Below are 11694 nucleotides of genomic sequence, written 5' to 3' on the forward strand. Positions count from 1 at the left end.
AGCGGGACCTGTGGCGTCAGGGCCTGGCACCCCGCGAAGTTCAGGGTCCCTGGTGGTCCGGACAGTGCCCGCTGGGTAGACCAGTGATGGCGAACCTACGACACACGTGTCAGAGGTGACACACGAACTCATTTTTTTGGTTGATTTTTCTTTGTTAAATGGCGTTTAAATATATAAAATAAATATCAAAAATGTAAGTCTTTGTTTGACTGTGGTTGCAAAGATCAAAACGTTTCTATGTGTGACACGGCACCAGAGTTCAGTTAGGGTTTTTCAAAATGCGGACACGCCGAGCTCAGAAGGTTCGCCGTCGCTGGTGTAGACCGTGGTCGGCGGGTCTGCAGGGACCGTCGCCCGGAGGAGCTGGAAACGCCGTCCGCCGACCTAGGCGCCTGGCTTGTCAGCATCAGTTCCGACGATGCTGGAAGGTGTGCACCGGAGGGGGGGGATGGCCAGACCGACTGCGGGCGTGGAGGACGGGTGGGGAGAGGTTTGGGGGGGGTCAGGGGTGCTGAGTTGACCGCAGAGTCAGGTGCCCAGTTACCAAAAGGGATGCGTCCTCGCCCCCGGGAAGGGGTCTGGGCCAGGGAAGCGCCGGCGGCCACCGGAGGGAGGACTGCTGGGCAGTGGGTGCGCGGGGCGGTGGGTGCTCGGCCTCAGGCGGGTTGGCGATGGCGGGGGAAGGAGATGAGCAGGAGCTGGGGCTGGGTGGGAGCGGAGCCCTCAGGAGCCTGCTCTCTGGGCCGGGCGGGGGCCCTGCGTGGGGAGGGGCGGTGAGTGGTGGGAGGTCCCCAGCCCACAGTCCGGGGAGGCCCGGGGCTTGGCAGCCATGGAGCCTGCGGGGACAGGGGGTCTGGGTGGAGGGAAGAGCAGCCTCCCCCTCCACAGGGAAGGGGCCCAGCTTTCCCGGCCCCCAGGCCTTCCCTGCCACACGGGCCGTGTTCTCTGCCTGGATGCCCCCCCTTCCCTGTCCTCCCAGGCCAGCGACGCCCCTGCTCTGAGAAGCCGGCCAGGCCCCTTTGGGCCTACACACCTGCGGACCGGCCTGGGCAGGATGGCCGGGCAGGGGCTGGGCTCCCACCTCCTCCTGTCGGCAGCCCAGCGGTCACCGTGGGGGATGGGGGGTGCAGCATCACGTGGTGAGAGCCTCGGGGTCTGGGCCGGGGTCTCTGCCCTCGGCCCTCGGGGCTGCTGTCTGGCTCCCAAGTGGCCTCTGCAGACTGAGTGGGGTTCGAGGGTCCGTGGAGTGGGCCGGGTGGCACCTGGCACTGCCCCTTCCGCAGCCCAGCCTCTGCTAGCCCCCGCCCCGGCTCCTCTCCAGGCACCACAGGGCCCATCACCCTGCCCTTAGTTCCTTCTAGGGAGGCCTGGGTGTGCGCCCACCCCCGCCCCCGGCCGCACAGAGGGGAAGGGTCTCCGGGGTGGACCATGGGTGGGGCCCCGTCTGGGCTCCTCCCGCCACAGGGTGGGCACCCAGCACCCTGTGCTGAGGACTGGCCCCTCAGAGGGGGTGTCAGGTGAGGCAGCCAGGGACGGGGTGAGTGGCCACCTCAGGCTGGGACGAGGGGGCCTGCAGCCTCTCTGGCATCTGGCCTGGACATGGGGGGTTGGGGGGACTCTGGGTGCCCAGTGGGGAGAAGGGAGCTGGGGAGGCCCTGCTCCCTGAGGGCTGACGATGGGGCGTCTCCTCGGAGGCCAGGCTCCGTGCAGGGGGCTGAATGCCCGCCCTGTTCCTGCCCACATCCTGCCCCTTGGGGCTGAGCACAGCCACCACACACCCAAGGGGCTGTGGGGGAGGAGGCACCCCTGGGTGCCTGCCCGGGGACCAGGCCCTGCCTGCACCGAGTTCCTGAAGTTGGAGCCACCAGCAGCCCTGCAGGGAGGGCGGGAGGAAAGAGGCGACCATACTTGGTGGCTGCTCACACCTGCCAAGACCGGGGGGTCAGGGGTCAGGGGGCCCCCAGGCCCTAGGGTTCTGGGAGTCAGGGCAGGGCCAGGGCCGGCAGGTGGCTGTGGTTGGGAGCAGGAGCCGAACTGCCTGTTGCCCTCTGCACCCTCCCACGGAGCCCCCTGACCCTGTCGCTGCTCCTCGACCTGCCTTCCCTGCCCCGCGACTCTCCCGGGGACTCCGCCGCCTGGTGAGGTTCTGGGAGCTGCCCAGGGCGGCCGTCAAACCCCACCTGCCCCCGGAGCGCGTGCTCTCTGCCTCCGTCCCTCCGGCTTTCGCGTCTGAGATGAACGTCTCTCTGTGAGACGATGACGTGGTGCTGTTTCGTGGTCACGTTTCGTGGTCACATACACCTGTCTCGTTTCTGCCCGCCCATCCGTAGTCCTCGGGCTCGGTTATGAACGCCGTTCCTTCCTTTATCTCTTCGACGATCCTCAGTGTCTTGGGCAATCGCCAGGTGGCCACTGGCCCTCAGGACACTCTCTTGGGGCAAATCCTTCGTCAAGGCCCCCTCCTGTCCGCTCAGGGCCCTGCTGGCACCAGGCTCAGGTGGCACAGGGCTCCCGGGGGCCAGCGGCTGCCTGGCGCTGAGTAGGTGCTTGGGAAACATCTGGGAGGAGAAGGTGGCACCGGAGTCAGAGGCCGGGACGCGGGAGCCCAGGAGCGGGCCCAGTGTGGCTGCCAGGTCTGAGTCGCCAGCGGGGCTCAGGCTGCCCTTAGCCGCCCCCAGGTCAGAGGTGTGGGGCCGGCAGGCTCTGGGGGCACAGCCACCATCTGGCTTGTGGACAGAAAGCCTCGCTAGCCCGACACACAAAGAGCCAGAATTGGGCCGGGAAAGATGTGGGTTTTGATGAAGTGGAGTTTTCATTAAAGCCGCCAGGCCAGCGAGGGCGAGGAGGAAGGCGGGACGCCGCGGCGGCCTCCCACGGGCGGTCCTTCCGCGGCTCCTGCACGTGCCCCGGCATGTGCTGTGCGTGGGACAGCGCCTGACCCCGCGCCGGCCCCAGCGAGGGACCGTCGCGGGGAAATGATACGTGATTAATATTTACTTTCCCCTCCCGGCTAGAGCAGAGGCTGGAGGATTGCTTAGACGGACAGAGCCACAACGCAGCCCACCCAGCCCCTCCCCACGCCCCGACCCCCCTGCGGCCGGGGGAGGCCTGGGAAGGGAGGGGAGGGAGAGGGCCCGGAGGCCCCAGGAACTCCCCGCTGCCGTTTCCCGGCCAGTTCCACCCGGTGGTTACGCTCACGGGGAGGCCGGGCGAGGTCGTGAGCCTCTTTGGGGCTCAGCTCCTCATCTGTAGGATGGGGTTCGCGGGACAGTGAACACACAGGACCCGACGCCGCCAGGCTGCACGGAGGGCTACGGGGGGCTGGGGTACAGCCCTTCGTCCAGGCAGGCGGCCCCTGCCACAGCTCAGGGTGCGGGGCCTATGGGGCTGGAGACGCGTCTCAGACGGACTGGCCGTGAGCAGTGACTGCTGGTTCCTGCCCGTGACGTAGGAGTCGCCAGAACTGGACTTAATCAGAGCGTTTACACCACAAACGTCTAGTAAAGGTCACAGTCATGGCACCTCCTCCCCCAGGCCTTCCCTCAGGGCCCTGGTGGTCCCTGCCCGCCTCCGCCTACCCCACTTCCCCCCCCATCCCCCAGCCTCCGGCTCTGTGCTGTGCTCACACTGGGAGAGCCTGGTCCAGCGATGCCCAGGTTGCCCGTGGGCCAGGCCAGCCTGCCTGGCACTTCTGGCCACATCTGCAAGGGCCTGCGGGACCGCTGTGGGAAGGATGGGGGCGACCCGCCGTGCAAAGGGGCGGCCTTTTAGGGCCCAGCGGGAGGGGCGTGTGGTGTGTGTTTAGCTCCTGGCAGCGTTGGCCTGGGCCAGGGGATCTGTGGCCTCCAGGGAGACTTGGAGTGGGTGCCCCGGGCCTGTGGACAGCAGGAAGGGTGTTGGTACCAGTGCTGCTCAACACGGCAGCCAGACGCAGAGGGGCGGGGGGGAGACCCTGAGGACTGCGGGAGTCGGGGGGGTACGCAGGGTGGCATGGGGCCTCTGGGCAGAGGGCTGGGAGTCAGCCTGGCATCCAGGGAAGGGGCCGAGGCTGGGACTGGGCAGCAGGCCTCAGCTCCTAAGAAATGTGGGGCGTGCTTTGGCCGGTGGGTGGCCGGTGGGTGGCCGGTGGGTGGCCAGGTGGGTGGCCGGTGGGTGGCTGATGGGTGGCCGGTGGGTGGCCGGTGGGTGGCCAGGTGGGTCGGTGATGGTCTGTCATCTGGACCCCGCGGTTCCTGGAGGAGAGGGACTCCTCGGCCCGTGTGCGGGGGGCTACAGGCTTCCAGCCTCCTGTCCGGGCCGGCGGCAGGCGCTGCCTGTGCACACCTGGGCCCAGGGGAGCCGGGACTGGAGGGGGGGTGGTTGGCATAGAGGGGACCCCACGAGCCTACATACGTGTGACTGGGTGAGACAGAGGCGGTGGGAAGAGGCACTGGCTCAGGGGGTCCACTGGGCGTTGGGTTGGGGATACCGAGCCCCCTGCCTCTGCTTCGGGGGTCAGTGACCCTCACATGGCCGGGAAGCCCTTTCAGAACTCTATTTCCTCCTCCCAGAATCAGGGTCGAGCGCTGACGTGGCCCCGAGGCTCTGCGGGTCCACCCTCCGCACGTTTCTTGTCCACAGTCTCCCCCACGTCCTGGCTGGGCCCCCTCTCTGCCAGGCGCCCACCGCGGCACCGGCACCACCAGGCAGAGGAGCAGGTTGGGGAGCGGGCGTGGGAGGAGGGAGGTGAGCTGCTGCCCCGCCCCACGTGCAGGCAGCGGGCGGGGGCTGCAGGGGCGGCTGGGGGGGGGGGGGCCTGCTCCACCCCCTGGGGCGGCAGGAGGGCTCAGCTGCCGCGGGGGTACAGGACCAGACAGCCCCGCTCCTTCCAGGGAGCGCAGGCCTCCAGCTGCTCCGACCTGGGCCGTGTGGGGAGGGAGTGCCAGGCCGGCTGAAAGGGAAGGTGGGGGCCTGGGAGAGCGGGGGTGGGGGGCGGTGAGGGGGCCTCTCTGGGCGGCTGTAGGGGGGCAGCGAGCTCAGGGACCAGGGACTCACAGGCTGCCATGGGTTTGAGAAGCTCAGGTGAGGGACGAACGTGTGTGACTTCACTTTGAAAGGTTCCGCTCCCTGGGCTGAGGCCTCTGGGGGGAATCCAGCGGTGTCCCCCCACTCCCGCACCCCCGCAGAGGCCCAGCCCCTCACGAGGTCTCTCCCCTGCAGGTGCTGGGGGAACCCTGACGCCGAGCTGAGCGAGATGCCGCCGGAACCCCCGGGGGCGGCCTGGTTCCTGGAGACACCGCAGAGTCAGCCGCGCAGAAGCCCTTAGGGAGCCCCCCAGGCGCGCTCGGGGCTCCTGCGGGGGGTGGGGGCGGGGGGCGCGGGGCCTGGGCGCCGGCTGCGCTGCAGCGATGGACCGTGAGCTGGCCCGGCCCGCGTGCTCGCCGCCCCCGTGCGCCCGCAGCCATGTCCGGCATGGACTCCTCGGTGTACATCGTGGTGGAGCTGGCCATCGCCGTGCTGGCCGTGCTGGGCAACGTGCTGGTGTGCTGGGCCGTGTGGCTCAACAGCAACCTGCAGAACGTCACCAACTTCTTCGTGGTGTCGCTGGCGGCGGCCGACATCGCCGTGGGGGTCCTGGCCATCCCCTTCGCCATCACCATCAGCATCGGGTTCTGCGCCGCCTGCCACAGCTGCCTCTTCCTCGCCTGCTTCGTGCTGGTGCTCACGCAGAGCTCCATCTTCAGCCTGCTGGCCATCGCCATTGACCGCTACATCGCCATCCGCATCCCCCTCCGGTGAGCGCCTGGCGCCGAGGCGGCCGGCCCGGGTCTGGCCGGTGCCGGTGGTCGGGGTGAACCCACGGTCGGGGTTTTGTCTGTGGGGTCAGTGTGTGGAGGTGACAGGGCCACGGAGCTCCCCCTGGGGCTGCCCCGGGCTTGGGGTACCGATCTAGCTGGTCCCTGTGGGCACCGGGCACCCTGGCCCTTCCCAGACTCGCCCGTAGGAGGAGGCCGCCGTGCTCCGGCTGGTGGCAGAGGAGCGTGGCCCAGGCCTGGGCAGTGTGCTCACACAGTGGGGGCGGGGAGGGGGCACCCCGGGAAACCACAGGATCTGAGCTAGAAGCCTGCCCCCCCTCCGCCAGCTCCTCGGCCAGCGGCTGGGGGGCAGGTCTGAAGTCTGAACAGGAGGAGAATGACCCGAGAGGGGAAGTAACTGGCCGGAGGCTGCAGGAGTCATTTGCATATGAACCTCTATGCAAATTCTGTGCTCCTGGGGCCACCAGTGTGTGTGTTGGGGGAACCAGCCTGTGCTTGGGGGAGCGGGGAGCTGGCAGAGGGGGTTTTACGGTGAATCTTTTGTGAAGGGACTCCAGTCACGGGTGCAAGGGAAGACTCCAGGAGGCTGCGTTTACGGGTGGCCTCCATCTCCCCAGCCAGGGATGCGGCTGGAAGTGTCCTCCCGCCTGGGGGCCTCCTGCCACCTCCCTGCCCCTGGCTCCCGGGGAGGTCTCGGAGGATGGGGGCACCCCAGCCCCAAGCAGGTGGGGCGTCGGCGGGAGCAGGGGGAGCGGCTGGTTGAGCAAATGGAAAGTTAGTGTCGAGCCCAAGGGGGCCCTTAGCGGTCATTTCCTCTTCTTTTCTGGACGGGAATCGGAGGCCCAGGGAAGAGGCCAGCTCGGGGCCACACAGCGTGCGAGCGGGCAGCACAGCTGGGCCGGGGCCTGGGAACCAGCAGGCCTGCCACCCACTGTGACTCCGTCCTTGGGGAGCTGGTGGCCCTGGTCCCCCGGAGCCCGCCCCAGCTCAGCGTTCCTGTCCCCCAGCTCGGAGGAGAGCGGGCAGCCTCGTGACGCGGCTCAGATGAGGAGAGGACTGGCCGTGTGGCCCAACAGGAGGCTGCGCCAGGAGAGCCCAGGACCCTTGTCCAGCTAGAGGGCCGGCCTCAGTCAGGGCAGCATGCAGGTCCAGGCCGCGAGGGTGGCTCCAGACCAGGGCGGGTCTGTGGGCTCCCAGGTGGACGGAGAGCGGAGTGTTGGCTCCCACTGCAGGTCAGGCTGCACGTGGGCTGGGCCTGGCCGGGCCTGATGGGAAAGCCCAGCCGCACTTTCACTCCCCCCGCCCCCCCTAAGGGCAGCAGCAGGCGCGAGAGCGAGGCTGTGGTCGCCACGGAAGGGCCCTGGCTGCCTTTTCCTGCTCCTGGTTTCTGGGGTAGGAGGAGGGGATGTGCTGTGTGACCCTGGAAAGTCCGCTGTCCCCCTCTGGGCCGTGTCCTCGTCTGTAACAGGGACAGGCCTCTCTGATCTGAGCTCACAGAGGGGGTGAGGGTCCAGGGAGCGGCTGAGGGGTGAGCCCCGGCGGGGCGGGGGGGGAGATTGGGCTGTTTCTTGAGCTGCGGGAGGTTCTGAAGGGGCCCTGGATGGAGCATGAACCTGCCCCACGCCCTCCGACTCCCACCACCTTCCGAACAGGCCCTAGCTCCGCCCACACCTTGGCCTTTGCGCTCCACCCGACGCCTGGTAAAGCCATGGAAGGCCCAGGTGGGGCTCCTGGTCCTTGGCGCCCACAGAGGTGAGGAGGGGCTGCTCCGCCTTCCCCTGGGGCAGAGAGCGCACGGCTGCCTTTGACCCCCGTGGGCACTGTGGCCGCTGGGCTGGGGTGACCCTCCTGGGCAGAGGGGGGGCGGGGGAATGAGCCTGAGGGCTCGGCCAAGCAGAGGTGGCGGAGCAGGCAGGCAGAGGTGCGCGGGGCCAGCCCAGGCTCACAGTGTAGGGCAGATGCACATGGAGCCCCCTGGAACTCTGGGGGTACTCTTGGATCATGAGGTGAGCCCTCCCTGTGGGTAACGAAGCCCCCAGGAAGGGGCAGCTGTGAGCTGGGAGACCATGGAGGCAGCGGGTCCTCCGCCCCGCTTCCTGACCCCTCTGGGCTCCCTCCCCTGGGTGGTCCCATCACTCCTCCCCCAGGCGGTCCCCGGTCCCCATGTAGGCCCAAGAGGCCACCATGTGATGCTCTAAGTCCAGGGGCTGTGGCAGGTGGGGCTGCGGTTCAGCCATTGTCCCCTTTGGGCCAAATTCTGTTCCGTTGTCCCCTTTGGGCCCAGAGCTGTTCAGCTCCTGGGACCTGGTCCAGGGCCTCAAGCCGAGGGCTTTCTTTGGAACAAAACGAACCTGGTGGTTTTAAACATGAGTAACGCCTGGAGCACTAACACAGCCTGAGGAACAAAAGGGTGGAACTGCCCCGGCCCGCGCCCCCTGGCCCTTCCGGAAGCAGCTCCGAGGGCAATGCCGTTTGTCTCTGTCCCCACGAGGGGCTTCCTTTGCGGTCACAGTGGACAGACCAGAGCTGTCCAGCCCGTGTCCTGGAGCCTCAGGCCGGGCCCGCATCCCAGGCTCACTCCTGCCTGCTGTCGTGAGGATCCCTCCCTTCCCAGCAGCTCCCCTTCTGTCATTGCCTCAGCTGCAGGCGGGCAGCGGGCGGGCAGCTGCTGGAGAACCAAGAGCAAATCCCCCAAGCAGGTGGCCTCCAGGGCCCTCCACACCATCCCCATCATGTCTCATTTCTGCTTGATTGCCTTCAATGACCGGAAGCTCACTACCGCCTGGGGCGGCCCATTTCTCCCGTGAGCAGCTCAGCCGAGACGCTCTTGCCTGGAGCCTCGCTGTCATCAGCCTCCCTGGGATTTCCACCCACTGATCCTACATCCTGCCGGGCGGCCCAGTGCTTCAGGCCTCGGCCTCTTAGTCCCATTTCACAGATGAGGAAACTGAGGCTAGAGAGGCAGAATGATGGGAGCGCACTGGCGCCAGCGCCCAGGGAGGGACACACTTTCCTCGGGAAAATGTTAACATGAAAGGAGCCCGCACGCAACGTGGTTATGTGGGACAGTATTCGTGGCGGACGGACGGAAACAGAGCCTGGCACAGAGCCAGGGCGTGGAAGTCTTAGCAGCTGAAAGACAGGAGCAGCCGGCGACTTTGGATGTGCGGCTCCAGAGCACGAGAGCAGGGCAGGCTGGGTTCCCGGTAGACACGGCGCATCCCCCACTGAGGGGCTGGGAGCCCCGGGGAGCGGCCCTGCGGTGACTGTGTGCGTTCAGAACGGGTGTCGTTCCCGAACCCACCGACTTGCCCTGGCCTGAGTGGCCTCTGGATCCCGGAACGTCCACCGCAAGTCCGTTGCCCTCCCTGGGCCTGTGTCCCCGCCTGGGAAACGAGGGCCAGATGAGAGGTCCGAGGCCACCAGGTACTTGTTTCCTTCCTGTGAATCAGCTGAAGCCATGGGGCCCGGCCGGTGTGGCTCAGTGGTGAGCGTCGACCTGTGAACCGGGAGGTCCCGGTTCGATTCCCGGTCAGGGCACAGGCCCAGGTTGCGGGCTCGATCCCCAGTGTGGGGTGTGCAGGAGGCAGCCGATCCATGATTCTCTCTCATCCCTTGTGTTTCTATCTCTCTCTCCTTCTACCTTCTCTGAAATCAATGAAAATATATTTTTAAAAAACACACGGAAGCCATGGGAGATGTCACCCCGAAAATCCGCTGTCCAGCCCGTCCTGGGACCCGGCCGCGCTGGGCACCCATGTTGCCTGGCAGGGCGGGGGGGCCGGGTGGCCCTGGCTGCCCCCTGGACACCCTGCCCCCCAGTCCTCACTTATTCGTTTCCTCAGACCAAACCGATGCGGTCCCAGGACTACTTGTCATGCTGTCGGTCATCACCTGGACGTCTGTGCAGTGGTTGCCTTTGGGGGGGCGGGGGGCTGCTCTCCCGTGGCCTCTGGGGGGAACCTGAGGCAGGAGGCGGGAAGTGGCGCGCGGGTCCCTGACGCTGGTCTCCCCTCCGCAGGTACAACGGCCTGGTGACGGGCGCCAGGGCCAAGGGCATCATCGCCGTCTGCTGGGTGCTGTCCTTCGCCATCGGCCTGACGCCCATGCTGGGCTGGAACAGCTGCAGCCAGCCCCGCGAGGACCGCAACCGCTCGCAGGCCTGCGGGGAGGGCCAGGTGGCCTGCCTCTTCGAGGACGTGGTGCCCATGAACTACATGGTCTACTACAACTTCTTCGCCTGCGTCCTGGTGCCCCTGCTGCTCATGCTGGGCATCTACCTGCGCATCTTCCTGGCGGCGCGGCGGCAGCTGAAGCAGATGGAGAGCCAGCCGCTGCCGGGCGGGCGCACGCGGTCCACGCTGCAGAAGGAGGTGCACGCCGCCAAGTCGCTGGCCATCATCGTGGGGCTCTTCGCCCTCTGCTGGCTGCCCCTGCACATCGTCAACTGCTTCACCTTCTTCTGCCCCGGGTGCCAGCACGCCCCGCCCTGGCTCATGTACCTGGCCATCATCCTCTCGCACTCCAACTCCGTGGTGAACCCCTTCATCTACGCCTACCGCATCCGCGAGTTCCGCCAGACCTTCCGCAAGATCATCCGCAGCCACGTCCTGAGGCGGCGGGAGCCCTTCAAGGCGGGCGGCCCCAGCGCCCGGGCCGGGGCGGCTCAGGGCAGTGACGGGGAGCAGATCAGCCTGCGCCTCAACGGCCACCCCCCTGGGGTGCTGGCCAACGGCAGCGCCCCCCACCCGGAGCGGCGGCCCAACAGCTTGGCTCTGGGGCTGGTGAGTGGACGGGGTGCCTGCGGGTTCCCTGGGGACACGGGCCTCCCCGACGTGGAGCTCCTCAGCCACGAGCTCGGGGGGCCGTGCCCGGACTCCCCCGGCCTCGAGGGCCCCCTGGCCCAGGACGGAGCAGGCGTGTCCTGAGGAGCCACTGCGCTTGCCCTTCCCCCGGGAAGGGACTCTTGCTCTTCCTGGAGGGGGAGTGTGGCTGCGCCCAGACCTTCCCTCCCCGGGCTGGTTCCCCGTGGCCCAGGAGGGAGCCTGGCTGGTGCAGCCCGAGGCCCCGCAGGCGGGTTTGGAGTCCGAGAGCAGGTGTTTCACGGGGGGAGACCCTGTGCCGGCCAGGAGCGCAGCACGGAGCGTCTTGGGTCTGGTCCCCACTCGAAGGGCCACCTCGTCTCTGCAGAGCAGGCCGCTGGCCCGGAGGCTGGGGCGTGGCTCCGAGGGGCCCTGCCTCCCCCCCTCCCCGGACTCGCCGAGGGTTTGGGAGCTGCTGTGCCTGGAAGTGGTGTTTGACTCTATTTTCCAGGAGAAAATTTTAAGCGTGAAGATACCCCGTTTATTTTATTATTGTCCCTCGCTGTCGTCAGTCCTGCTGCTCACCTGGCTCCAGGAGTCGGCCCGGGAGCCCTGGGCGGCCCTCTCCCCCTGGATGGCCCAGAGCCACCTCCTGGGGCGACGAAGCTGGGCCGATGACGGGGCGTCGCGATGGAGCCGGCAGGGGCTGGGGGAGGTCCGGGCTGGCCTGCGTGGGGGGCCGGGGAGGCTCCGCCGGCCCAGGTGGAGGCCCGCACTGCCTGTCCCTCCGAAGGGAATGTCTTTTTCTGAGATAAAATAAACATTGAGCCAGTTGTGTTTTAAGCCTGTCCGACGAGAATGGCGTCTGAGTTCCTCTCCCGTTCCACAGTGGCCTGGCGCACACGTACAGGCGTGTGCCGTGTGTGTGCGAGACTGTGTGCCTGTGTGTAGACAGACAGACACCCTGCCTGCCCGGGGGGCCTCCCAGGCTCTCAGCCTCTGAGGGACAGATTGCCTGGTAGCACCAGAGTTCAGATGCCCACGTGCAGCCCTGAGACCGGGGTCCCTGGGGGGGGGGGGCGGTCCCTTTGAGGGGG

The 11694-nt window shown here is 67.5% G+C and overlaps 1 protein-coding gene across 1 annotated transcript; it reads left to right on the forward strand.

Annotated features, from left to right (window-relative positions):
• The first annotated feature begins 4864 nt into the window (after positions 1-4864).
• Positions 4865-11445, forward strand: ADORA2A (adenosine A2a receptor). The gene is made up of 3 exons (XM_081114109.1): positions 4865-4942; positions 5200-5774; positions 9817-11445. Exons 2-3 carry the CDS (start codon positions 5443-5445, stop codon positions 10721-10723), a joined length of 1239 nt encoding a protein of 412 aa, XP_080970235.1. The 5' UTR covers positions 4865-4942; positions 5200-5442; the 3' UTR covers positions 10724-11445.
• Positions 11446-11694: the final 249 nt, after the last annotated feature.

The sequence above is a fragment of the Myotis nattereri genome, assembly GCF_964212035.1.
Source record: "Myotis nattereri genome assembly, chromosome: 19".
Taxonomy (NCBI): domain Eukaryota; kingdom Metazoa; phylum Chordata; class Mammalia; order Chiroptera; family Vespertilionidae; genus Myotis; species Myotis nattereri.